This window comes from Anas platyrhynchos, chromosome 8, assembly GCF_047663525.1.
Source record: "Anas platyrhynchos isolate ZD024472 breed Pekin duck chromosome 8, IASCAAS_PekinDuck_T2T, whole genome shotgun sequence".
NCBI classification, from domain to species: domain Eukaryota; kingdom Metazoa; phylum Chordata; class Aves; order Anseriformes; family Anatidae; genus Anas; species Anas platyrhynchos.
Window position 1 is genome coordinate 9660232 of NC_092594.1, and position 26190 is coordinate 9686421.

The 26190-nt window shown below is 39.0% G+C and overlaps 1 protein-coding gene across 2 annotated transcripts in view; it reads right to left on the reverse strand.

The window, feature by feature from the left end:
- DPYD (dihydropyrimidine dehydrogenase) overlaps nt 1–26190 on the reverse strand; it is a 353894-nt gene that overhangs the window by 52272 nt on the left and 275432 nt on the right. For both annotated transcript variants that reach the window (XM_038182862.2, XM_038182863.2), the window contains one exon: nt 11488–11630. In XM_038182862.2, coding sequence (XP_038038790.2) covers nt 11488–11630 — 143 coding nt within the window. The remainder of the gene's footprint in view (nt 1–11487; nt 11631–26190) is intronic.

Genomic DNA, 26190 nt, shown 5'->3' on the forward strand with positions numbered 1-26190 from the left:
GATCCTCTCTACAACAGGACAATATAACGCTGAAGCAGTGTTGAGCACAGCTGAGCTGACATTTACAGAGGAAATTGGAAATAGGAGTGGGAAACTGGTACTTATCAAGGGACCTGAATGATGCAATTTTCAATCCCAAGTCTTTGAGAAGGGAAATGCGGAAGAAATCAAGAATTTTCAGAAGGCTCCCTGTAGTAATTTTTTTTTTCCCTCCTGTCAGCCACCCGTAGAGGAATGGTTATGTTTCCTTATCTTGCTAGAGCATTCTGTCAGTTCTTGGAACTACAAAGTGGACCTTTATGCAGTAGGTGGGCACACGCGCTGATAAAAGTGCTGATCGTGATCATCTTTCCTAAGAAAACAAATATGATTCCACATGCCTTGCGCATTGTGGAGTGTGGAAACAGCCTCATAATCAGCCATCTACAGCAAATTGTATCACTGTACTCTAGATCTATAAAATGAAAGATATCTTTGAAAGCAGATGAACTAACTCCCTTGTGTAAACAGCGCAATCACATACACAGGCTCTCCAAGTATCTTTAAATATATGTTGAATACCACTTCATATTTCATTTATTAACACCTAGAGGTCTCACCTCTCTCTTACAAGTTCTGTTATGAAAAATGAAATCTTTCAGTTCTCCCAGTGGTTCTTCAGCTGCTGGTACAGCATCAGCAGCTGTGCCAGGTAGATGTAGATTTACTTGACATTTCCATATCCTATATCCTCCCATTCCTCCACAGATATTTCTAAACCAGATACCAGTTAACTTGCTCAGACCTCGTGGTTTGATGATATAAGTCATGTACATACATAACACATTTAGTTAGAAGTTAGTAGCATGTTTAAGATTGCATATTTTGAGGGCTAAACAACAGGAACTCCATTCTCTCTCGACTAGAGTTTGTTAGTTTTTCCATTTTGGAAATGCATATTTGTCAGAAGTGAGAGTGGCTCTAGGAAAACACGCTTTTCAGAAAAGAACCATGTTCGGAAAAATGTGCATAAAAAAGTTTCAGAATTGCCAATATGTGCTGTTTGACAACATGGAATGCAACAGTTCTATTTAACTTGAAAATGCCTGTTTTGCAATCCAAGTTAATTGGAATGAAAAGGTCAAAACTAAAATATGTTGCAAAGTGATTGAAACAGAATTTTGATTCACTCAAATAATATTTTTTCCTTAAATGTGTTAATTCCACACATTTTTAGAAGTCTCACTAGCAGTTTAAACTGAAAACCTTTTTCATCCTTAAACTTCCCTGTGACAGAAGAACTATTTCCTGGTCATTGACTTCTCCCCATGCAGCTTTCCTGTGGCCTCTTATACTGCAGGAGGGTAAACACATCAGTAATGCAAAGGTTCATTAATGCATAACAGATTCAAGTTAAACCTTCAGAGTTCTTCAACCCAGGACATTCTGAATCAGGCACAGCAGGGACTTGAACCCAAATCTATTTTGATTAAATGAAATTTGTCAATGAAAAACAGTTTCGTCAAAGAAGTTTTCAACAAACCCTAATGAGAACCATCTACTGAGGGACATCATCCTGTGACCAGAATTTTGAAAGCCTCAGACCTCTCAAAATCAAACAGAAAAGCAATTTTTCCATTTTGGAACCTCAGTTCAGTCCTGCAATGATTAACCCCTCATCCTTGTGAGTCTTTCCCTCTAGTACTGTCACATTTTATTTCAGTTAAAATTACTTTCATCCTTTATCAGCTTGCCTGTACGAATTTGTGCAGCAGCTGCTGTGTCCATTGAAGAGTGAGATTCATGTGAATAAAATAGTTCTGACCCTCTGAGTCCTTCGTGTCTGAGATAAAAACCCACTTCCACATTTCCTTGGGGATTGTTTTACCTATCTCTGTCCAAACAATAAATATCAGGAAGAAAAGCAGCAACATAACTCAGATATTGAAGGAAATTAAACCCTTTGTTAAATGTACTGCCAGCTTCAGAAAAAATGGTTTCTCTGTTTGTTTCTTTCATTCAAATTGCATGGATAAAAGGACCTCTCTGTAGACAGATCAAGCTGTGTCAAGGGGCTTATGTTGTAGCAGGGAAAATACTTCAAAAGGCATCCGGGCTCCCATTCCCAGATTGCTTCCTCCTGCCTGGGCAGAAAAAAGATTTCTCCACTCCTAGGGAAACCAGCGGAATGGTCACCTGGTCTTGTCAAACTGCGATTGCACCGAGCCCAAGCTGAGCTGCACAGCGGTTCACATACACCAGGGTGGTTCTGAGACTGTGCCTTGCCAGAGCTGGCTGCTCTATCGCCTCCTCGCCCTTTTTTCCTTTTGCTGCTAGCTACAGCCTCAGACTGACAGATCAACAGAGCTGCTCTGATACAAAATGGAAAACTTCTTGCATGCGTACTTTCTTTGTATGGCTGATAATGTTTCCGAGAAAAATGTCTCTGACGGCAGAGCTTTGCAATCCTTAAGATTTTGCATTTTCCCCTTTTAAGAAAATCAGGTCCTCTGCAGTTAAAATAAGTATAATTTAAAACAAAATTCAGGAAATTCTCTAAGTAATTATTGGAGATGGCAATACCAAGAAAATAAAATCATAATTTTTCACTGTGCTTGTCTTTCCCTCTATTTACATTTTCAATGTCCAACAGGGAATTGGGTACATTTTCAGTTTCTACTTCCAGTCACTTCCACACCAGCACACAAGGGTAACTCCTCTACAGCAAAGCTAGCTTTGTGGCTGAAAGCAACCTGAGCTGAATAAAACAACCTGCCCACAATTTCTTACATCTTAACTGAGCCTCTTTTGAAGAGTCATCTCCATGTTTCTTTTACTTTGTAAACTTCTAAACAAAACTCACTTGTTGTCAATTCATATCATGTGGTTTTATCTACAGGGAGGACAGCTCTGTGCTTGTTCAGACAAGATAGCAGTAGCATGAATCCACGCTAGTAGTATGTATCCACATTAAAAATAGGAACAGTGCTGGATTGGAAAGAGAGGCAGTACTCTGGATCCTTGGGGTGAGGAAGGAGAGACAGTGTTGCCAAAGCAATTACTCTTCGTATGTCCTCAATCGCTAAAGACACCAAGCCCCCAGACCCAGCGCTGCAGGGCAGACACCTGGTAGAAGGGGGGACAGAAGGCTCGGGGACACCCAGGTATAAGACTAGGGAGCAAATCCTCTGCAGAGGTTAGGAGTGACTGCCATAGACCAGCATTTGAGCTGATGCTCAACTGAGACAATTTAATAATTGTTATTAAATAATTATTACCATTCAGTGATAATTAAACCTACTTTGCATGAGAATCCATTTTAAGAATGACAAATAGCAATTTTTATGGAATGAGCTTGAATTCATTCTTACAAATTTATGAAATAACAATCCTATCTATGCAAACCTCATTTATTAGCTGGTGAAACGAGCAGAAAGAAAGGAAAGCTAATAGATAAATCCCTTATCAGCTCCAAAAAAAAAGTAAAACTACTGCAAAACTGCACAAAATAAAAGGTAGTATTAGCTTAGAGTTCAGTTCATAACTTTACAATGTGATGATTTGAATATTGCAACTCTTCATTAAAAGTGGCAAATAATAAAGGTAAAAATAAATACTGAAAACCTACTATAAACCTAATATTTTTATCTAGCCATGACCAAAAAACTTTCTAGATTTTTTTGTCCAACCAATTCAGATTTTCAGTGAAAGGAATTCTCACAGAAAGTTCTCACCAGCAATTAGCAATTTCCATCCCAAGTATGTGTAGCACAGCAAATGTGGCAGTCCTCTAATGACTTTATTTTTTTTTATTAGCAAAGGAAGACAGACAGTTGAGAACAGGTTGAGTTTCTCTAATTAGCAGTGAGCTAAGAAAAAAGCAGAAAATAATGAAATGTTTATTAGAAGGGATCACATATGTATCTGTCCAAATCCTCTCTTTTACGTTCATTTTTCTTTTGATTTTATTTCGACATGTTCAAACAGCACTTTGTTCCCTCTTTTGTTTCTCCATGTACTGTAAATTTCAGCTCTGCAGAGAAGGGCCACTCCATTCAGTGCTGCATCCACTGAAGACTTTTTTAAGCATGAGGCTCTGTGAGCAGCAGAGCTAATGATACCTGGCTTCCAGCAGGTCTGTGTCTCCTGGTTGGGTTCTCTGACGTCTAATAAGGTGTGACTGCCAATTAAAGCCTTTCCTGTGGCTGACACAGTCCTAGCAGCACTGTCCCATGTGGATTCTCAGAGGTCTAATAGAGGTGAGCTCATAGTGCTCTCTCTCTTACAGTGAAGGAATGCAGGTACACACTCTTCACTGCCTGACTTAATTTTCTCAAAATCTGTTACAGGAATATACTTTCTAACTTCTGCCAAATTTCAAAGAAAATGACCACAAATCTCAAATGTGACTGAGGATACTCAAAAGGATGTGCAAACGCATATCGAGTTTCTTTGGGAATGTAGGCTGTGGCTTTCTTTAAAACTATTTATATCTGAGACTATTTCTGTCTGCATCAAAGGATTTACATCTGAAAAGTGGTTTTGCCTTAACTGTTGTTTCCTTAAAATTATTGGCAGAAAGAGCCATTCTGTGAATCTGGTCTTGCTCATACAATGTTGGTGGCCTGCCACTACATCCAGCAATCTATTCTTCATTCGCCTACTTCATTGGTGAGAGAAGAATTAGCTCCAACATCTTGACTTCTCTGTAATATGGTCAGCTTTGTACAGAGAGGTTTTGATCTTCTACCCTGAGCCACAGACTGTGTCAGAAACTTCATGCTGTTAGCTGGTACCAAAGCCTACCTGTTCTCAGTCACAGAATCATGGAATCACAGAATTTCTAGGTTGGAAGAGACCTCAAGATCATCGAGTCCAACCTCTGACCTAACACTAACAAGTCCTCCACTAAACCATATCCCTAAGCTCTACATCTAAACGTCTTTTAAAGACCTCCAGGGATGGTGACTCAACCACTTCCCTGGGCAGCCCATTCCAATGCTTAACAGCCCTTTTGGTAAAGAAGTTCTTCCTAACATCCAACCTAAAACTCCCCTGGCACAACTTAAGCCCATTCCCCCTCACCCTGTCACCAGGCACGTGGGAGAACAGACCAACCCCCACCTCACTACAGCCTCCTTTGAGGTACCTGTAGAGAGCGATAAGGTCACCCCTGAGCCTCCTCTTCTCCAGGCTGAACAAGCCCAGCTCCTTCAGCCGCTCCTCGTAGGACTTGTTCTCCAGGCCCCTCACCAGCTTTGTCACCCTTCTCTGGACCCGCTCAAGCACCTCGATGTCCTTCTTGTAGCGAGGGGCCCAAAACTGAACACAGTACTCGAGGTGCGGCCTCACCAGAGCCGAGTACAGGGGGACGATCACCTCCCTAGCCCTGCTGGCCACACTGTTTCTGATACAAGCCAGGATGCCGTTGGCCTTCTTGGCCACCTGAGCACCCTGCTGGCTCATATTCAGCCGACTGTCCACCATCACTCCCAGGTCCTTCTCTGCCAGGCAGCTCTTCAACCACTCATCTCCCAGCCTGTAGCTCTGCTTGGGGTTATTGCGCCCCAGGTGCAGGACCCGGCACTTGGCCTTGTTGAACTTCATGCAGTTGACCTCAGCCCATCGGTGCAGCCTATCCAGATCCTCCTGCAGAGCCTTCCTACCCTCGAGCAGATCAACACGCGCACCCAGCTTGGTGTCATCTGCAAACTTACTGAGGGTGCCTGTTCTGAGTCACGATGGCTGGCAGAACATGCTCTGACAGGAACCTCTCCACTGAGACAAAGCAAAGTCACCAGCCTCTGTTTCCCCATCATGTGGGTGTTCAGGCTGGCAGGGGGGCTCCTTGTGGGTCAAGGCAGGAGAGGCCCAGCCTTGCTCAGCCACAGGGACTGCGCCCTTCGGTTACGGCTTGCAGCCAGTTACCTGACTTGATTCTACTTGCACAGAGCTGAGATTAGATGCAAGGTATTACTGAGCCTTTCCTCTGCACTCAAAGGCGCTGTTATTCCCCGCAAGATTAAATAAATTGTTTCCAAGTGTCATCGGCATAAACTTAACCTGGAATTCTAATGCACTGGGCCTGCTCCAGCACTCCTGTGATGTCAGTCTCTTAGTTTCTCACTCTCCATACTGTTAAATGCCATAAACAGTAATTCCTCGATGAGAATTTTTTGGCCTCATCTCATCCTCACTTATCTCAATATCAGCGTCTTCACTGACTTGAACAGACACTGAGATGGGCTTGAAAGAACACCAATTAAGTGCACAGAGAAGCAGGTCTCCACTTCACAGTTCTGTAGCCATTAAAAAACAGAGAAAAATTGCATCAGTGACCTTGATGAAAACTAAAAATAAATTTTAATTTTTGGATATTTTTTTTTTTTTGAGATTGGGTTTGGGGAAATGGTAGCATCTAACATTAGGATATGACAATGTTTATGAAATGGTATTTTTTCCTATCATTTCAGTGATTATATTTTCAGAGCTTTGCTTTTATTTTCTGACACACAGGGCATTTTATACTGCGTAGAAGGGTTCCTCACAGGGTTTCGCATTTGCACAAATACAATAACAATGCTCTCTCATAGTTCAAGTCCCACTATTTTGTGATGAAAAACCTTGTTTATTCACACACAAAGGGCCATCCTGCTGTTATAAAAATCCCCTGGCTAAATGCTTCAGTAAAATGCCTGCCGAAGAAAAAATAATAATCTAACTGTCCTGAATCCCCTGAGACTCTGGCTCCAAAGAGGTACCAACAAGAATTCTCCTTGAAAATGTTACAAAAAACGCAAGTACACTCATAAAACAACTGCGTTCTGTGTTGGGGGGGGGGGAGATTTTATCTCGCAGAAGCCAAAAATGTCCTTATTGCTTTCCCATCATGAGTTGTCATGCTTCCAGAATGGATTTTGTTCTTTGTCGGATCCCTGGGGTCCTATGCAGAGCTGGCAGGGGGTAGGAGAGGAGGGCACAGGCAGATTCAGTGTTATGGCAGCTTGCCTCAGGGTCCAGGGTATTCCTGCTCTATTTCCTCATTTTTCTCTCATAGCTGCTTGCTGGGTTAAACCCCATCTGAGGAGTGTCATGGTGTAAGTGCAGTGGGTGTGTATGAGTTGGAGATGACAGCGCGAGGACAAAAGCAGTGCCCATAAGAAAAGGACTACAAGGTGCTAAATCCCAGCTGGCGCTAGTGAGAGATGTAGGTGGGTGAATGGAAAAGACAGAGCTGTGGTGTGAGTGTGCCTTGAGCCTGCAAAGTGGCAGGGGTAGGGCCAATAAATTTGATTTCCCACTTCCCAGGCTGAGGGGAGACCTGGGACCAGTGAGGACCTGACCACTGCGCACAGCTGCTGTGGCATCACCTCACAGCCTGCAGGCCTGATGGGAGCAGCAGCATTACACTGCCCATGCATCGGCCCTCACTGCACTGCAGCAGTGCCTTCGCCTGGTCCTGATCCTGAGCACAACAGGGAGCCAGAAACAGGGCTTGGGGTAGAGCTACAGGCTGCCCCCAGGCAGGTGGGCCCACAAAAGCAGAACTGTGCGGGTGGATTTTAAATTTTTGCTATGTAGAGGGCCTTACAGACATCCATGCTGGAGCATGCGGGGGCACGAGTGTCCTCCATACTTTGTAAGAAAAGAAATTTGTTTGAAAAGAAGCCCATATTCTTTTCAAGTTAATGACTAAAATTCAAGATTAACAAAAGTGTTCCATACCAGAATATAATGTTAAAAGACTTTACCATGAAAAATGTATACTTCAGAAGGTACTCCTTTGTTCTACCTTTTTTTTTTTTTTTTTTTTTTGGTTATATCTGCTAGAAATAATGACTACAGAATCTCTTTCAACAAAAGGTCATTTATGTCAATGGACAGAACACAGAGGATCAGATCACCTGTGGTAATTGCAAATTAATGCTCTACTGCTAATGCATTAACTACACAATATTGATCTACAATTGAATCATACAGGCTACTGTGAAGTGATTTTTACTTTAATATTTTTTACGCTTTTATTGCTTTTTCCATAATGCATTTTCTCTTTCCACTGGAATTTTCTATAATTGTCTCCATTTTTAATTTCCTACAGTGAGATGACTTTGAAAAATGTATGTCTGCCTCAAAGCCTTGCAAAAATCTAACAAACCATCAATGTGACATGCTAAAGCACACACATGATGCAAAAGATGCAAAAAATCCAATATACATCTTACTTTGATAAATTGTGGCTTTAAAAAAAAAGCTCACTTTAAAGAAAAGAAAACATACTTCAGCCTCACTGCAAGCCTACAGTAATGAACTGTACATCAACAAGTTGTGGCTAGACATCTCTAGAGCATTGGCTATTTGAGACAAGTGCAGGACTGGATAAAGAAGTGCTGGATAGATACAGCATTTTTTTTTTTTTTTCCCTGAATTTCATGCTTGCACTGAAAAGGGATTGGTGGATTTGTGTGTGTTACAAAAAACTACAGTCTCGGGGAATCAGCCAAAGAACAACTGAAAAGTTTCAGCATTTTTAATGAAAAATTAAAAACAAGTTTTGTTGTTGTTGTTTTCCCAACTGTTTCTGAAGTCCATAACATGGAAGAATGAGGCTATTTGCTGTATAAAAGTTTAATGCCAGATACAACTAACTACAATGATCCAGTGTGTTTTCAACATCTGATGCAAAACTTTCTTACATATGAACATTTTGTCAGTAACAACACTAAAATGTGTTCTAGCGGAGGGAATAGTACACACAGTGAGTAACGAAGTTATTTCCCAGAACCATTCACTAACATATCTGCTTAATACCACTTGCAGTGGTTGTAGGAAAAATAAAAATATGGTTTACCAAGTGACTCCTGACTTGCATTCCTGTGTATGATGATTTTGTAAATGGAAAATAAATCCCCGCATTTTAAAAATAAAAGCGATTGGAAAAAATAATGGAGAACTGATTGCAGGTAAAATAGCTGCAGAGGAAAACCTGATCTTGCTTTTAATGGAGGTACATTTATTATTCATAAACCTGTTCTCGAAGAGATATGCCACATGGCAATTAAATCAACTCACACAAAGCCTTCGTATTTTCCTTGTTCATGATCATCATCTTGTCCTGGCAGAGAAGACCACTCTCATTCGGCATAGCCAAGTGCAGAATGCACTCCTGCACTGCCAAAGACCTGGCTGTTTGCTTTCTGCCTCTGGATTAGTTTCTCATAAGGTGTTTACATGGTTTTGGAAACATAAAGTTAGACCATAAAATGCACAGCACTAGTTTAGTTTATTCACAACCACTTCCAACAGTATCCAAAGCATATACTTCAGATAAAACTATGGGATGCACATGCAATTCTCCCAGTACAATCCCAGCTCCTACTTAACTCAGAGACCAGCAAAATAGTGAATCTCAATACACTGAATCATTCAGTAGATCACTTAATTTGATATCATGTCCAGATTCTGTACTTGCTCTGTGGTTTTGTACTGAGAAAGCAACAGAAGTTTTCACTACTGAAGAAAGAACAACTGAGGCATTTGGTACCAAGGACAGGTGAGAGAGAAACTAGGATTCAGGGAAAAGTATATTAGCCAGCTATTCCTATGACCTTGTTGTCACACAGACTGACAACAAGGCTTGTACTGATTCTCATAATCATAATTATGTTCCATAGATAACCTGTGAAGATAAGGTTGCCTTTTTCTGTCCATCACAATGTATCTTGCTTGAACAGCAAACATATGTTTCAGTCTAGTCCTGGTCAAGTGTATCCCTTGTAAGAATATCTATATGGATTACCTGTCTTCCTCTCCCTTCCACTTGCCTTTCCTTAGATGAGGGAAGTATTTACGGCCTGTACTCACAATCTTGCATGAGGTTTTCTAAAGGCTTATTTTTAAACAAATGTAATTGAACTAGTTTAGACCCTCAGATAACACAGCACTTTTAGAATCCATTTATCTCAGATTAGCTTAAATGTCTTCCCTGCTTCAGTGAAACAAAAATAGGCCACTCAAACTGAGGATGGGTTTGATCCAGAGAAGTTTAAAAGCAGTTCTAGAACTGATTAAAGTTAAGCTGGTGAAGCCTGAGGACAAGAAAAGAGGTTTTTTACCATCTCTGGGAAAAATCTGTTGGAAAGGGCAGAAGACCAGTATAGATCCAAGTCATTTCTGGAAGCCAGTTCCAGGGAAGTTAATCATTACTTTACAGAAAATAATGATTTAAAAACATGTAAAGCCAAAAATTCTCTCTCTTGAGCACTGACTGGGATGTCTGCAGTAGATATTTCAAAATTTCCCATTGCCATTGGGGCAAACCAGCAGAAAAGAAAAGAAAAGAAATAATAGAAAGTAAACAGCTAGAAAGTCTATATAAAGGAAACATGCATAAATGTCATTTTAAAACTTCATTTTTAGCCATCTAGAAACATATGTAGTAGAGGTAGAACATAAAATCACTCCACTTTGTGTAGTTGCGATCATGTAACATCGTAACTGACAAAGCTATCAAAACTGCAGCTCTATTAGCAATAACAAATGAAATGCATGCATAGCACTAAAAACATTCCCTTGCCATTCCTACTTTTTGTAGAAAAATACTGCTTTGTAATTTGTGCCATTACTTAGTACTTATATTGAAGAATCTCTCAGAACACTGTGTAAGAAAGGTAGATCTTTTGTCTGTTCATGAGAAAAGAAGTTTGAAGCATTCCCATACAAACTAGAAAAATAGGAGTTGTTATTAATAAAGTCAAACAACATAGCAAGTCTATAAAAAAGCAGTAGGTTTCCAATTCAGCTCCTCAAATGATAACTTTTATGTACTGTACATAAAAAAAAAGTTATCGTATGATTGTTTTTTGTAACAGCAGACAAGTGACTAATATCAAGTCACTATGCAGAAAAGATGGTCACACTGAAACTAATTTTTAATGTCAAAGTGAACTGTGGGAATGAAACCACTCCAGCCATCCCATAGAGTGACACAAAGCCAATATCCACAGGATCCTCAGCTGCTGTTGTCTTTGATGGGAACTCCGCATTGAGAGGACAAGTATCCACCAGAATATAACAACATATAATGGAACTATATAAGTTAACTACCACGCACTCCTTATCGACTTGTCTGAAGTGTATGCCACAATGATGCCCTGGCATGCCTATTAGAACATGGTAAGGTGCTGATTTCCAGCAAATATTCTGGTGTACATACTAACAGGCTACTGACATGTTTAAAGTTTAAATCCCATAGATTATAGAAAAAAGCAGTAATATACTTATGGATAGCCTTTCCCCAGATTGGTATTGTGACACTCAAAGTCTTCTTTTGGCAATTCCTCCTCCTACTCCATCTAAAATGAATGTATTTTAGTGAGAAACATGTCTAAAAACACGAAAATTGCTTTCAGTGGTATAAAAAACCCACTATGCTAATGTTTGAAAGGAACATACATTATGCCTTTAATTACAGTTATTTAAATTCTCATGTTTTAAAGAAAGAAAAGGTACCTGTAAAACAGAAGCTCCACTGTACAGAAACTGGAGCCCACTTTCAGCAGAGTCGATGCCTCCAGTTGCTAAAATGGGAAATCTTGGAAGAGCACGGGCTATAGCAGACACTGCACGGAGGGCGATAGGCCTAATAGCATTTCCTACAGAAAACAAGAACATTTTGTTAGTAATGTGAGAGCATTCCCTGATATAATCCTTCATGACAGAAAAATCGAGAACTAACACTTAATTCTGAAATGCAGAGGTTATATTAATTATAAAAGGACATGAACTGGGTTTTAAGTGGTATTAATGCTTGTAAAAAATTATAAATTTGGATGAAAAAAAAAGCAAAAATATTTGGATAACATTGCAAAGGTGGCTTGAAAATTTTAGCTGATGCTCGAATAAAACCTAGCAATGTCTGAGACAGAAAGCAATATTTCATTAAACACTGTAGACAAAGAGATCTATGATTTTACACAAAGAATTGGGTTGATTTTTTTTGAACACATATGTTGCACAAGTAAGAAGGTGCATCCCATTTATTTGTGTCTGACTAAAAATTGTTTAAAAGCACCATTTCACTGCACTTGACACTTCATATATTATTTAATATGTTTCCCTTTTGGATGTTTGTAGATTCAGATAATCCTTTAAGAAAGCCCCTGATAACTATTAATATGACAGTCAGAAGCTCAAAAGAGTAAAGTAATTCATTTAGGGTTAAATCTCCACAACTGCAGCTTACATTTTCAAATGGCATACAGAGGTTGAGTCAGACAACTCCTCGTTACATGTACATTTATAGGAGTTATGGTTAAAGTCTCAGTATGTTGTCTGCAACGCATCTGCTTTGGCTGCAGCCTACTGATGGTAAGCAACTATTTAAAAAACTCATACAAATGTCGCTCATTAATTGATGGATGATGTAGACAACTGACACGTTCAACTATTTATTTTTAGTCTAGTTGGGATTTCTCTGGACAATTCCCTTATTCTTATAATTTCTACTTAATGTAGAGAACTTTTAGGATAATTTTATGTTATCATTGGAAAACAATACTGTAGTGTAAGGGAGGGATACATTACTCCCAGAGGAACTGGCTGGCTGCCAACCTACACAAGGAAATGGAAAAGTAAGGTGTTAAGGAACTTGGGGAAATACTATGATATGAAACACTTCTGAACATCTTCCATGGCTACTGTTATAACCTCTAAAAAGTTAACCTCCTACAAGGGCAAACAAGCAGAGGGTAAGAAAGAAAGAAAACCAATGCAATAAACTAAGAAAGTGGAAAAAGTAACAATTCAGGAGCATGGGAAGAGAGCAAACAGTAGTTACTGCACCAGCACAACTCTGCTTAGATGCCTGACCAACACTCTTGTTTCCTTCAGATAAAACCTCCTTCTTCAACCCAACTGATCTGTGTTGACATCCTTCCTCTACCCTTTGCGAGCATAGAAGCCTGCTAGCTGAATTTTTAATCTAAGAAAGTCTTTAGCAAAGATAAGTTGTTTTTTTTCAAGCAGCCCTGTCTCACTGAGTCCAGCATCAATCCTCCCTCCACCGTTCCCATCAGCTCTTCCTCTGAGGCAGAGTTTTACTGGTGCCCACAAAGGACTTAGTGTCAGCTCAGGACTCTGCCCTCTAGAAACAGCCTCTGCCTTACTTCTGCATCAACTAAGACCTCTGCAGTCTAGATGGCTGGGTCAAATAAATAGGACAGTTGCACTGTCACTTTGTAAAGGAGACAGTTTATCAAGGTACTTTTCCATTGCAGAAAACTGAAATTTTGTTTGTCTTAACCATTACAAATACTCTGCTTTCAGCTCACATTGCCTTTTACAACATATCACTGCCCTTCACTGCAACCCTGATAGACAACACTGAATTCACAGGTCATCCGGGCTCATCAGTATTACACACATTGACATTCAAAAGTGCAGCTAAGCAGTCTCTACTGGCACCTGCTATGCATTCAGCACAAAATTATCTTCTTGAGCAATGGTATCTTCTGCTCATTTAGGACAGACACCTTCTCAATATATACTTAATACAATATGTCTTCCTTCTTCAAGAGCTGGCCTGCTATCAGGACACATCAGACATTCTCCAATGTCCACGTCAGTGACCAGGACTGCTCACAAGTTTTGCACAGATACTTCTTGCTCATTTAATAAAGGCTACATAGGGGTATGGTGTTTTCTGCATATAAACTGCTATCTTCATACATGGGCAGCCCAACCCAACGTGTACTACCTGCATATTTTGGGGGTAACTAGACATTGGTTCATAAAAATTACCAATCTCACAAAAAAAATGCCTTAAATAATCTAATAACATAACAAAAGAGATCACACAAAAAGAAGCTGGAGCTGAACAGAAACTTTCCACTGGACAGTAATGACTATTTGCCATCATTTGAGCTGGATCGATTGTAATGAGTTTGAAAGGAATAGAATGATTCTCTGAAAGAGGTTGGCTGCTAGTATCCAAAGAGCAAATATTACAACAGAATTGATGGCCCAGCCTTAGAGAAAGACCTGAAACAACAACAAAAAATGGAACCCAGGTGTTTACTCAGATTTATTTATGAAGTCTTTCAGAGACCATACATACTAAGACATACACTAAACAACCAAAACCATTGAAAATAACAAAAATCACTAGTTTGGAAAATTCTTCAAATATTCAGTGTTTGAAATTGAGGCTACAGGTAAGCATCAGACTTTTTATATTGCTTTCAGGCACTGACACAGCTACTCCAGAATCTCACTGTGATGAGGTAGTTATTTTTCAGAAAGGTGAAAGAACACAGAAGCTGGTAACTCTGAAATTGTGTGTCTACAGGGAAATTTCTTCCTAATCTGCATGAGTTAAAAACTGTCATCTGCCTTAAGGCATGAAGGTTTATATTCTTTTAACCCCAATGTAACTCTGAGAGTTTGCATTCAATCAGTAAGTCTTATAGACCCTTGACCTTAATGATACCCTGTAGAAAAGTTCCACATAAAAAATATTTCTAGATTATAATTGTTCCTTTTTTCAGTCTGATTAAATTAGCCACCTTCTCACTTTAATGAAGGTCTCTGTACAATGGTCAGTGAAGAAAAAGGAACAAATGACAGTTTATTTAAGGTTTCAGCACAATAGGTAATCAGAAAGGCCTTCAGTCAGCCTAAAGAAATCAAGCATATGATTTGATGAAGCCTAGCAGAGATGGCAGTAAGGCTTAGAATTTATTATGGAACACATGCTTTTTAGTACTAGCTGCACTTGATATCCATAGCATGAGTTATTACTTACATTTGGTGATTAGGAAATTAGTTATAAATCGGTACAATCGTGAAAGTGTTCCATTCATCTATAATTCAACCAAATGAATTTAAAAACATTTCAGGAGTGCTTCTGATGAGAGTAAATAAATGGCTCTAATGACAATCAAAGGGTTGACCGAGGTGTCACCATTCATCCCAGCATTTTTTTCTTTAGCATTTGAGACAACAGAACACAGAAAGCATATCAGAACGTGCAGCCATTCTCCTGGACATTTCTCGGTCAATTGTTCAGAACCCTTCCCTTCTGTAATAAAAAGTGCTGGCCTGGAGTACATTGTCATTTGCTTGTGATAGTGGATCCCATTGCCTAACGAAATGTTGAGAAAACCTCCCAGATTAAAGAAAGAATAAATAAATAAATAAATAAAACCACACACTGTAGTGAAGCCAAACTATCATGAAACAAACAAACAAAATGGGCAATGAGTTTGACCTAGTGTCTCTATTTTCCTGCATTTTCATGTGAGTACCACAGGAAGGTAATAAATTTCATTACAGCGATTTGTGGAGAAGTTTTTAAAAGGCTGAAATAAAGGAGATTTAATGCCAAATTTTAAAGGAGCTGTAAGTAGTAGTGGGACTTTGCAGAATGTTGTCTGATAAAACCAGTGGTATTTAAGAAGCTGAGATCCAAATCCAGCATGTATTTGAAAGAGTTCTCATATGCTAAATGTTGGTACCTGTAATTTCACTAGTTAAGCACCCGTAACTGGGGAAACTGTTGATAGGGTACTCTCTTGATAGTAGTGGTACAGCTGCTACCAGATACTAGGCATGGCTGTCATTTACCCTGCTGTAAAATAACGAGATTTAATAAACAAAGTGCATTTATCCAGACCTCAAGCAGGGGAATGAGATCTGAAAATGAAAGAGAGAAAAATACGTGGTGGAGATGATATGCTACCGTATGTTGAAAACTACTCTTTCAAATCTCTCATTACGGAACAAAGACAATTACATGAAGATTAAAGCAATGAAATAGCTATGTGACACAAAAATCCCTGATATTTTTTCTTGCTGTAAACCAAAGTGCATTAGTTTTCTGTTTTTGTTCCTTTGTTTGTATTTGTTTGCTTTTAATAAAAGTCAGATTTTTTTTGTGACTATGAAGGACAGCAGTAGAGGAAATCCAACAGGCAGAATACATCATGAAGGAGAAGCAGAACACAAGTCATTCAAACACTTCACCCTGTTTAGTACAGGTAGGCTGAGTTGTCTTTGCCCCGAGGACAACAGACAGATGACAAACCGATAAGAGATGTTCTTCCTGCTTATTTGTTTCATCATTTAATTTTCCTTTGGAAGTAAAAGCCCTTTACCAATGCCAGAAGGCATATGTTTTATTACAACTTTGTAAGTACTTGGAGTCCCTGTAGGACCCAGTTCTGCCAAGCACCAAAAACGTTCACCAGACTGAGGCTTGAGAGCCAAATGTAAGGCCCTCTTCAACGAGAACTCTGGAGTTAACTTCAGGCAACTCTGTAGCTTTGGAAGTTCTGAGCAAAACCAGTTCAGAATTTCTTGATCCCAATGATCCACGTATGGGGGCGGGGGAGAGGAAAAATAAAATAATTCTTAGTAATCTTCAGTACTGGGCTACATTCTCACTTGCAGTGTTGTGTACAAGTAGTTTAAAATCTTTAATATACCTGCAGCAGCTCTAAATGGTCTAGGTAAAGATGATCCACAACCAGCAGAACTGAATCAATTCAGACTGCAGACTGATAACTCTGAGCCTGAATCCTGAAAGGGGCTGAATGGCCTTTATCAAACTCTATATATACAAGACGGGCAGATTTACACAAAAAGCACACCTTTGGTTAGTAGATGACATCAAAGAAAATTTTTGTATCTATGGTTACTAAATGGAATAAAAATGAATTTGGGTCATAATTCTCTCCATTCTGTGCATTGCAAAGCAAAATTTATTTTTATTTGCATTATGTTATATTACGCTTCAGTTGTTCTTTATAAATTCAGTATCAGATTTAAACCACAGAGCCTAAATATTACAAAGAAAAATAAGATGATACTAAAAAACGTTATGATTAATAAATTACTTTTAAACTCTATGCTGCCAAATATATATATATATATATATATATATATATATATATATATATATATAAAAGAAGCAACTCATCATCCTCCTTCTCTCTTTGACTACATTATCTGAAGAAAGCTGACACTGTTATCTCCCTAACTGTTAAAATTAATAAAGCTAATGACAACAGAAGCCAAGTGGTGAACATCAAATACCAGACTTGGGCAAAAAAGCTTTACATGAGAGAATTGATCTGGGAAAGTTCAGGCATTGCAGATGATCAATCCAATCCTGCGGAAAGTAACTAGATAATAAAGTTTGAGTATTAGGAAACAAACACAGAAAACATAGTTCTTTTTAAAGACATTTCCTGCATAATGTGTTGGCTGCCTCATACTAGTCATCAAAGTACATATATACATATATATATATATATATATATAATGTGCATTTGTAAACAGTGCAGGGAAACATACAAGTTATAAACAATTCATTTGCATTGCATTTCTTCTGATTGCAATTATTCTATATGTTCTTTCTCTCTCCCACCTGTAGGTGGCCACCATAAGCTACACTTATCAAATAACTCATTAGCAGGGTTTTCAATACTGTCATATCCAGATAATTAGCAATTTATTTAAATAACCAATTTCTGTGGAAATAATTGTCATGGAATGCCCTGAACCTACTTTTTATAAACTATAATAAAAGTGTTAAGATAATCCCTGACATTTGCAAATGCCATTAGTTCACCTTTCCTTTTGATAGTGCTGTGGCATTATGTTTAAACAATTACCCGATAACGCGGCAGTTTAATGAAACAGTGTAGCAGCACATCCTTCAAAATGGCCAGTGAATGCATTTGTATGCAGAAGAAAATCCAACGAACAGACATGTTTAGAGAGAAAAACGATCCACATTGAGGTCCCCAAATGGGACATACAACATTCAGTACACTAAAAAATACAGGGTGTGCCCCAACAGCAAGTTCACGATGGACCTCGCCACAGCTTTACTGGTGCACAGCACAGTATTTGTGACTCAGCTCAGGACCTGGAGAAGACTCCTTTCACTGCTCCTGATCCATTTCACAGCCTGTTCAGTCCATCACTACTTAAACATTAATTGCCATTTGCCGAAATCAGCAATAATGATGCACTATTTACTTAGGCTCTGGCTATTTCCAACCAAAACTTTAAAATATGCACTCATTTAGCAAACAGAGCATTTGAGAGACTATTCATTTTATGGCACATCTCTACAACAGTTAGCCACATCTTCAATAAAATGAAACATTAGGTAGCCATTGCTTTGATAATTTCTGAAGGGTGACTTTAGAATAAAGTTAACGACTGCAGATTTAAAACAATTTCTATCTTACTCTCAACTCAGACTCAAGAAACTACATTGACTGACTGCATTCCACTCATTTTTGTTAGCATATCATGACTATGTATGACATTTATGCCCTGATAAAGTGATGGTGTGTTAATATTTTCTCTGAAAATCATTCCTCATCTTCCCCCAACCTCCCCCCCCCCCCCCGCCTTTTTTTTTTTTTTTTTAATTTCAAAGTTTACTTCTTATTCAATTCTATTTGGAATACTCGTGGGTTTGAGTCCAATGTGTACCTGGAAAAAAGGCAGTAATAGTTTTGCATCATGTTTTCTTTAACAAAAATTGCCCCTAAACGCAAAAAAATGATGGAACTTTTATAAGCATAGAGGAAAAACAGTATCCTTTTTAGAATTTATTTTTACCATTTTTGAATTTCTCCCCATTATTTATGCTCTTTCAGCTGAAAGTTCATAAAATCACCAGAGTTCTCACACAATAAATGTTTAGCAGTCATTGGAGACTTCTCTCAATTAAAAAGGTTAGAATCAGAGAAAGCGAGAGGAAAAAAGTAAATTTTTCTTATCTGTAGATATTATTTATTCAGGAAGACCCGAGGGAATTTTCAACCGTATCGAACTTCAGTAGGAAAAATCAAGAGGACAGATAGAAATTGTTCTGTGATTGCTGCAAGAGCCGGTTAAACATTTTCTAACAAAGCCATTCTTTCACTGCAAGCTGCAGATCCACTAAAATCAATACTTTTGGTGATCTGCATGAAGCCCAGCAAAATGTTTTCTGTTGCAACTTATCAGCTGCTCTTTATTCATGTTTTCCAGGTTGGTATAGTAATGACAATGATAAAAGCAGTGCTAATGAGGTATGCTCCCAGCATAGCACGAGGAAAAGGACACATGCATTAGACCAGCATAAAAGTGTGATAGGCCATCTAAGAAATACTGTCCACAGTTACCAGACTAAAATGTTGCAACCATTGCAGGGGCATAGAAAAGTTCCTGACAAATTCTGCTGGGTAATGCTCTCCCCTGAAAGATGTGAGTGTTTCACGTCAGCACACCCGAAGTCTCGCTGCCCTCTTATTCCAGTGCAGAGGCAGATGTGTTTAACTCCAAGTCCAGTAGAAGGGTTTGTGGCTATTTACCCAGAAGCTTACAGATCTGTTCAAAGGCAGCATTGCCCCTGTCAGCCTCAGAGGCAGTGCTACCTTTGTTTGAGCTGGCTTTAACCTCCTTAACAACAGCAACTACCACGGTCAACATGACCCTGGCGCCAGAAAGCAGGACGTACGTGTGTCCAAGTGTCTGTGTGGGTACTGTAGTGCATACATAATTCTGACCATACGAAGGCAATTTAGTACATCTGAGTAAGGACACACCGGCAGAGTGGCTACTGACTGCTGAGCAGGGTGCTGAGGCTCCCACAGTGTTTTTAAAAATAAAAGCTTTACTGAAAATGCAGCACAGCAACTTTGCAGGTTATTTACAAAACCTGAAGTATACCTTATCCTGTTTAATACTCATTGGTCTGCGAAGTCCATTGCAGCAAGGGAAGCAGAGCTTAAGAAAGAACAGCAAATTAAAGAAAGCAGGTAACCAGAAAGCTTACATGAAGTATTTTCTTTTGCCTTTACATAACTCATTACCAGACTTATCCCATTTTGAGGTTTATCTATTTTATCCAGTTGGTACCCTCTAGTAATACACAATCTTATGTATGTATCTATTTTTATCTATTTATATATTAAAAATACGAAAAAAACTCATAAGATAGCATGAACATAAAATTTTTTGTGAAACAAATGACTTCAGTTCAGCTGAAAGCACTGTATTTCCCTGTGTAATAGCGTGTCTACACACACATCTGCCATTTTATTATTACATATCTATATAATCTGTGTGAGTATATATATACACGCATACTCAGTAGATATATTTCCATATTCACATATACATAAAACAGTGGATGACACGTCCCCTGATAAAACCTGTTATTTCAACACTTCAAGTGAAAAGTGTTAAAATAAATGGCTCATCACATACAATGTGTTAAAATAAATGTTTATTTCAACACTGTGTGTATCATAGCCATTTATTTCAACACTTCCCGTTTCTCAAGACTCACACAACCAAGAGTAGGAGATCTGATAGCTATAGCTAAGGTAGTTGAAGCACACAGCCTTACTCATCTGCTTGCCATAGGATGAGTAGGAAGTTAGCTGACACTTTTTTTCTCCCAGCAATAAATGGAAACTACCTACCTTGACTGTTCATGGGGATCTGCATGTGTCTGTTAGCTGGTGGGCTACATCATGATTTGGAAAGAAAAAGCCATATCAGAGTTTGTTGAGAGGGTTGGAAAGCCAGCTGCTGCTACCAGGGCAGCGTTTAGAAAGGAAGAAGTGTATGGGGACTTTTGATAATTTCACTTTGCAATTTTGGAGTTTGACTGAAAGTTATCCGGGCAGACAAGGATTCAGGTGAACAAGAACAAAATGTGGAGCTGTTCATGCTGAAGGATGAAAGGGACATGATTTTTGCAGGAGCAACTGTAATTTGGTGATCAAATTATGAGTTAGGAGAGAACAGCTGTGTTCCCTCCTTATCCTGCTGAAAATAGTTTCTTGGGAGGATTCTTCAGGTCCCAAGACTTGCCTTATTTATTTTAATACAGTACCTGCAGGATCTTAGGAGCAGAAGCTTTCCAAATTTTAGTTGTCTCTACAGCACAAATATAGTCATTGGGAGTTATGTGTTAATGTGTTTAGACTAGATCAACATGTGAAACTGCTCCTACAAGCTGAGCTTGGACATTACATTGTATGGCAGTGTTAAACTAGCATGACTTTCTTTCTCTGCCTTGTTTAGTGAGGAAAGCACTAGAAAATAATATTCCCTGGTAGCTCCCGCTGGAGCCGGAGGGCATTCTTCCTTTATAGATCAGTTTCAGTAAGGGACAGAGGCAGGATGAGGGTGAAGAAATTTAAATAATTAAGCAACATGCACAAAGACTCCACGAACTACCAGTCCCCTCCAAGCAGTATTTACAGCTAACTTGCCTGCAATGTCTCTTTACAGCTTTTCTCCTTTGAAAAACACACAAAGCATGATTAGGCTCTAGCAAGACAGTGTGGCCTTAAGAAGATAAACACTTCACGGGGGGTTCTCATTTTTTTTATATTTTCTTCCCTGAAATTGCAGATCTGTGCGCTGGTCCGGACAGAGCACAAACCTACAAACTGAACTAACAAAACGTTAGTGAAGACTTCAACCAGGACACCCTGTCAGAAGACTGTTTTGCACCCAGTCAATGAAAGACCGAGACCACAGTTTCATCAACACACAAATAAAGTTACTGCCTGAAGCCAAGCCACTCCACAGCGCTAGTTGCCGATATTCAAACATCTCTCTTCCTACAAAGTTTTCTTTGTCCAATGTCACCTTTGGCAGATAAAACACTATAATCATTCTGCAGCAGAATACAATGCAATGAAAGTTCTCGAGGAAAAAAATGTTTTCATTCTTTCACTTTCTTCAGATGTGATTAGTTCCAGAAAAAGGAGGTATCATCACTCCTTTGAAGGCACCGTATGTTATAAGATTGGTCCTCAGAAGTTGGCAACATGTAATAACAGTGCTTTATTCCTAAACATCAATCAGTTTCAAGAATGGCAGTTGCTCACAGAACAGTAATAATGGAAATATTCAGCTAATAACTACTGTAGACATTAAAACACTGTATGACAGATGTGAAGTGCTCGTTACACAAGAACACTTTCTCATAATTACAGTTTTATAACTAGGTACATAAGTTTCTAAATATTTAGTTCCTTATCCACCTGTATTTCTGTAATGAAATTTGCATGACAATACTTAGTTATCTGTAAAAGAAAAGGACCCTCCACCCCCACAGCGAGTCGATACCTTGGCTTTAGCTGAGACCTTGGCTGTGCAGGGATGACAGTTGTAAAGACAGGGCTTTTCTTCTGTTTCTGCTTTTTAATAACCTTCACAGTTACAGGAGGTTTCATGCCACTTCTCTAGCTGAGTGTACAGTGAGCTGAAGAGCTAACATCTTAATGGAAAGTGAAATAATAGCATGCCTGTGCTGTGTAAACTACCCGTGACATAAAGGAAGTGCAAACCTTATTTGTGGAAGCCTTTACTAGCTTTGGATATATTATCCAGGGTTAGTAATTAAAACATGTTTATATCAGTCCTACCTTTGTATCAGCCACACAGCTCAGTGCTGGTTTCAAGATGAAATTACACACCTGTATCTTAACTCTGCCTTCCGCGTTAATAAAAAAATAACAGCATTAATAGGCTTAAACACTCATTTATTTTATGTATTCAGAGCAACATAAGGGGATGCAAGGGAATTCAGTGCGTTGCTCTGTCAGATCATTTTAATTGTTATCCAATGAGGGCAGCTCAGAGGGTGAGTAAGGGACTTAATTTATGTACTTACTCATCCCCTTGGCTTCCACTGAAGAAAAACGATAGCAACACAACTCTAAACTGCATTCACTGGTCTTCAGTGATCAAAGTAAAGGCCAATTAACACAAAGCCAGGGGCCCACGTGTGTTTGTTGATTTTAAATACTCCTAGAACACACATTGGTACTACTAAAAATATACCAGCAATATTTTGCACGTATGCAGTGCCTTTTTGGAGAGAATATGCAAATGCTATACAAAGGTATAACATTTTTATCTCAAAAGACAAAAATGCAAGAGAAGTCCTGGAGAGGACATGTGTGTGTGAGGAGTGAAAAATTTCACCTGCAAATATTAGGCAGCTGGCAGTCCTCCTGGTTACAAATCCCTTGTCCCGGGTCATCATATTGCCCTTTTCGCTAAAACTGTTGGTAATTTGGGGGATCTTATTTTAAAGATAACCTCTCTAAATCAACTAAAGCAGGCTGCTTTTAGAAGCAAATTATACACTGATGTCCTGGTCCTCAGCACCTTATTCTGTGCATTTTCATGCGTGAATTTTTATGCACACTCAAAACACAACCTCAAGCACAGGAATAAGTCTGCTCACAGAAGCATACAGGGCTGTTGTTGACTAGGGCTGTCATCCATAAAAGAATTATGTTCTCCTTCCTTCCTCTTTTTCTTTAATCTAAAATAAAATGTACCTGAAAATTCATTCACTCTGGGAGCAATATCTTTGGGCAAAACTGGCTTGCTTCCTTGTTCTTCTTGGTGACAGAATTACTAGGAATTCTGAAGGTTATTTTAAACAATCAATGTACGTATGAAAACTAAGTGATCCCACTTGCGTGAGCTATCACTGCAATAATACTGTGTGTGGAGTGCTCAAAGAATACAACTCACAAAAGCATAAATGTTCCACATGAAATTCTAACACATCTGCTCAGCACTGAAAAGCCAGCATTTAAGTCCAAAGCACTAAAAAGCATAGACAAGTGCATTTTTGGAATCAAAACAAATGCTGGTAATTTAAGAAAATACTATGAAGCACACAAAGACTGTACAATGCCATATGTTGCACAATGCATCTGGTAATCAATTTAGTCCATGTGCCAAATTTACTAGAAGCCCAAATAGGCTTAAGTTCTTTATTCAGAAATTCAAAAAGTAAACTAGAAGCATTATAAACACACTGCACTTACAATTAGAAAAGAAGTGGATTTTTCTTTCTAGTTACATAATACAAATAAAAATTAATCTCCTAAATTATATCCCATAATGAATACATGTCCAAGCTTCACTTTTGATCAACAGCTTTCACAGACTCACAGTTTTAGGACATGGTCTGTTGCACAGCGTAAGAGATAAATGTGATTTTTAAATTATTTTTCATTCAGTGTTTATTTCTGTTTCGGAGGTTTGAAGTCATGAAGGTTTTATGCTGTCTTTTGTGATTCTATTCACAATATGTTACTGAAGATGTCATCAAACATAGACGTACGAGAAATCTTGCACGTATTGTAGTCCTAAATCAAATATGAATTCACTGTTACAGTATTAAAAATACAGTGCAGATCCCTAATTTAAGTGGACAGCACCTATAAAGGCACCTATAAAGCCCAAATAAATGGAGTAGGATAATAGTTTTCAGACTTGGGTTACAGTGTCAATGCAGAGACTCGAGCTGTGTTAACTCACCAAGCTTGATCTTGCTTGCCAGAGCATGCTTGTCAATATTTAGCTCACAGGGAGCATGTCACGAGTCTTTACAAAAACTAGCTTAAATACAAAATACTATAGCAGCTGCTGTGATCCTTTTCCTAACACTGAGATTAAATTTTTGAAACTTGTTTTCAGCTTTTTAAACCAGAAAATGTGTGCCATATACCTACTGTAACAAGAACATGAGAAATGGCTTTAAGGGATTGCAATGTTGTTATTAGGGTTTATTAAAATACAGAAAAACACCAGATGCTTTACATTAACTGATTGGAAGATATTTTCATGTCAAACATACAAACATCACTTTCTCCTGTGACACTCTTTGTGCCACCATGCCTCCTTTTGCCCGACAAGCCTTTGTCTCAGCCAAGTGAATCTTATTCATGAGAAACAGAGAGAAATAGAAGTGGATGTTGGAGACGTGCAAGTTTGGAAAACAGATTGTAAGAGTGACTAATTTCTTTTGTTTCTGAAGACTTTTATCACCCTGTGCTATCCGCCTTTACCTAGAAACTGGGGGTGTTCTCAGAGCTGCAAAATAGCAAGCCTGAGATGGAATGAAATCTCCATGCCAGCCCATTTAGCAAGGGAGCTCCTTGCTAAAATTCCTCTTGACAGGACTGAACAAGATTCGCCATGACTTCCCTGCCTCCAGCAGGGTTTTTCTCCTCTCTGGATAACTGCCAGGGATGGATCCTTTAATACGTATTTATGAACAACAAAGATGTAAACAATCTCTTAATTTGCCCAATAACCTAGATGGTACCATGTAGCAGGTATTTTCTAAATATTTCTTCCAGCTCCTATTTGGAGGTCTGAATTCTTCAAACCCCATCTTCTGTAAGTTCTGAAGAAGCTCCTTAATTTGTAAGAAAAAGCAACTGATTCTTAAATACCTTGTCTGGCAACACCTTCTCTGCAAGTGCTCCTGATAAACAGAGTTTATCAGGGCCTAGAATGAGAAGATTTCTCTGAGTACTCCCTTTTAAAATCTAAACAGCTCTCAAGTGGGCATATATCCAGAAATCAGTGAAAATGCTGCCAAAGCTGGTGTAATCAATACACAGGCAGCTGACATGGCATTAACAGTGTAAGCACAACAATAAATGACAGGGAGTAAGATAAGCTCAGCCCAGCCAAAATGGACTGGAGTAATCATACATACTTCTGAAAATCAGTACGTCACTCAGGAGGGCCATGGAACACATACAAATGGCCAGACACAACCATAACATGGTTAACCACGTACTCCTCGGCAGGCCTGCTGGTGAAACAAATCACAGCTTTCTCCCTCTTTTGAGCTGCCAGTAACAAAGTTCTCCACAGCATCAGCCTTACCTCTGTGCTGTCGGGTACAGTACCGCACATCTCACTGCCAGACCTCACGCCATTAAAAACGCCCTCTCTGCAGAGCTGCCACAGCTGCACTGTGGATTTGTGCGTCTCGCTCTGAAAGAGTGGGGCACTGCACTCAGCAGTTCTCACTCAGCTCTCATTTAAACCAAATAATGGTGGCTAAATCCCTTTCTACGAGTGTCCTTTGGGATCTGAACAGGACTTAGCGCTAAGATGGTTATACATTACATGTTAATAGGGAAGACATTTGCAATTACCTGGCAACATAGATGTTGCAAATTGTTTATAAAATGGAAAAACAGATGACTACAGCAGGTTTCCTAAAGGATTTTGTACGGTATGTTTGTGAGCAGCATATTTGTGTAGCTCCTTCCATACAATGATATGCCTGCATGAAAAGGCACATTAAAATGCAGATCCTTTAGCTGACTACTATATATTAGTTGCACTTTTTTGAAAGGT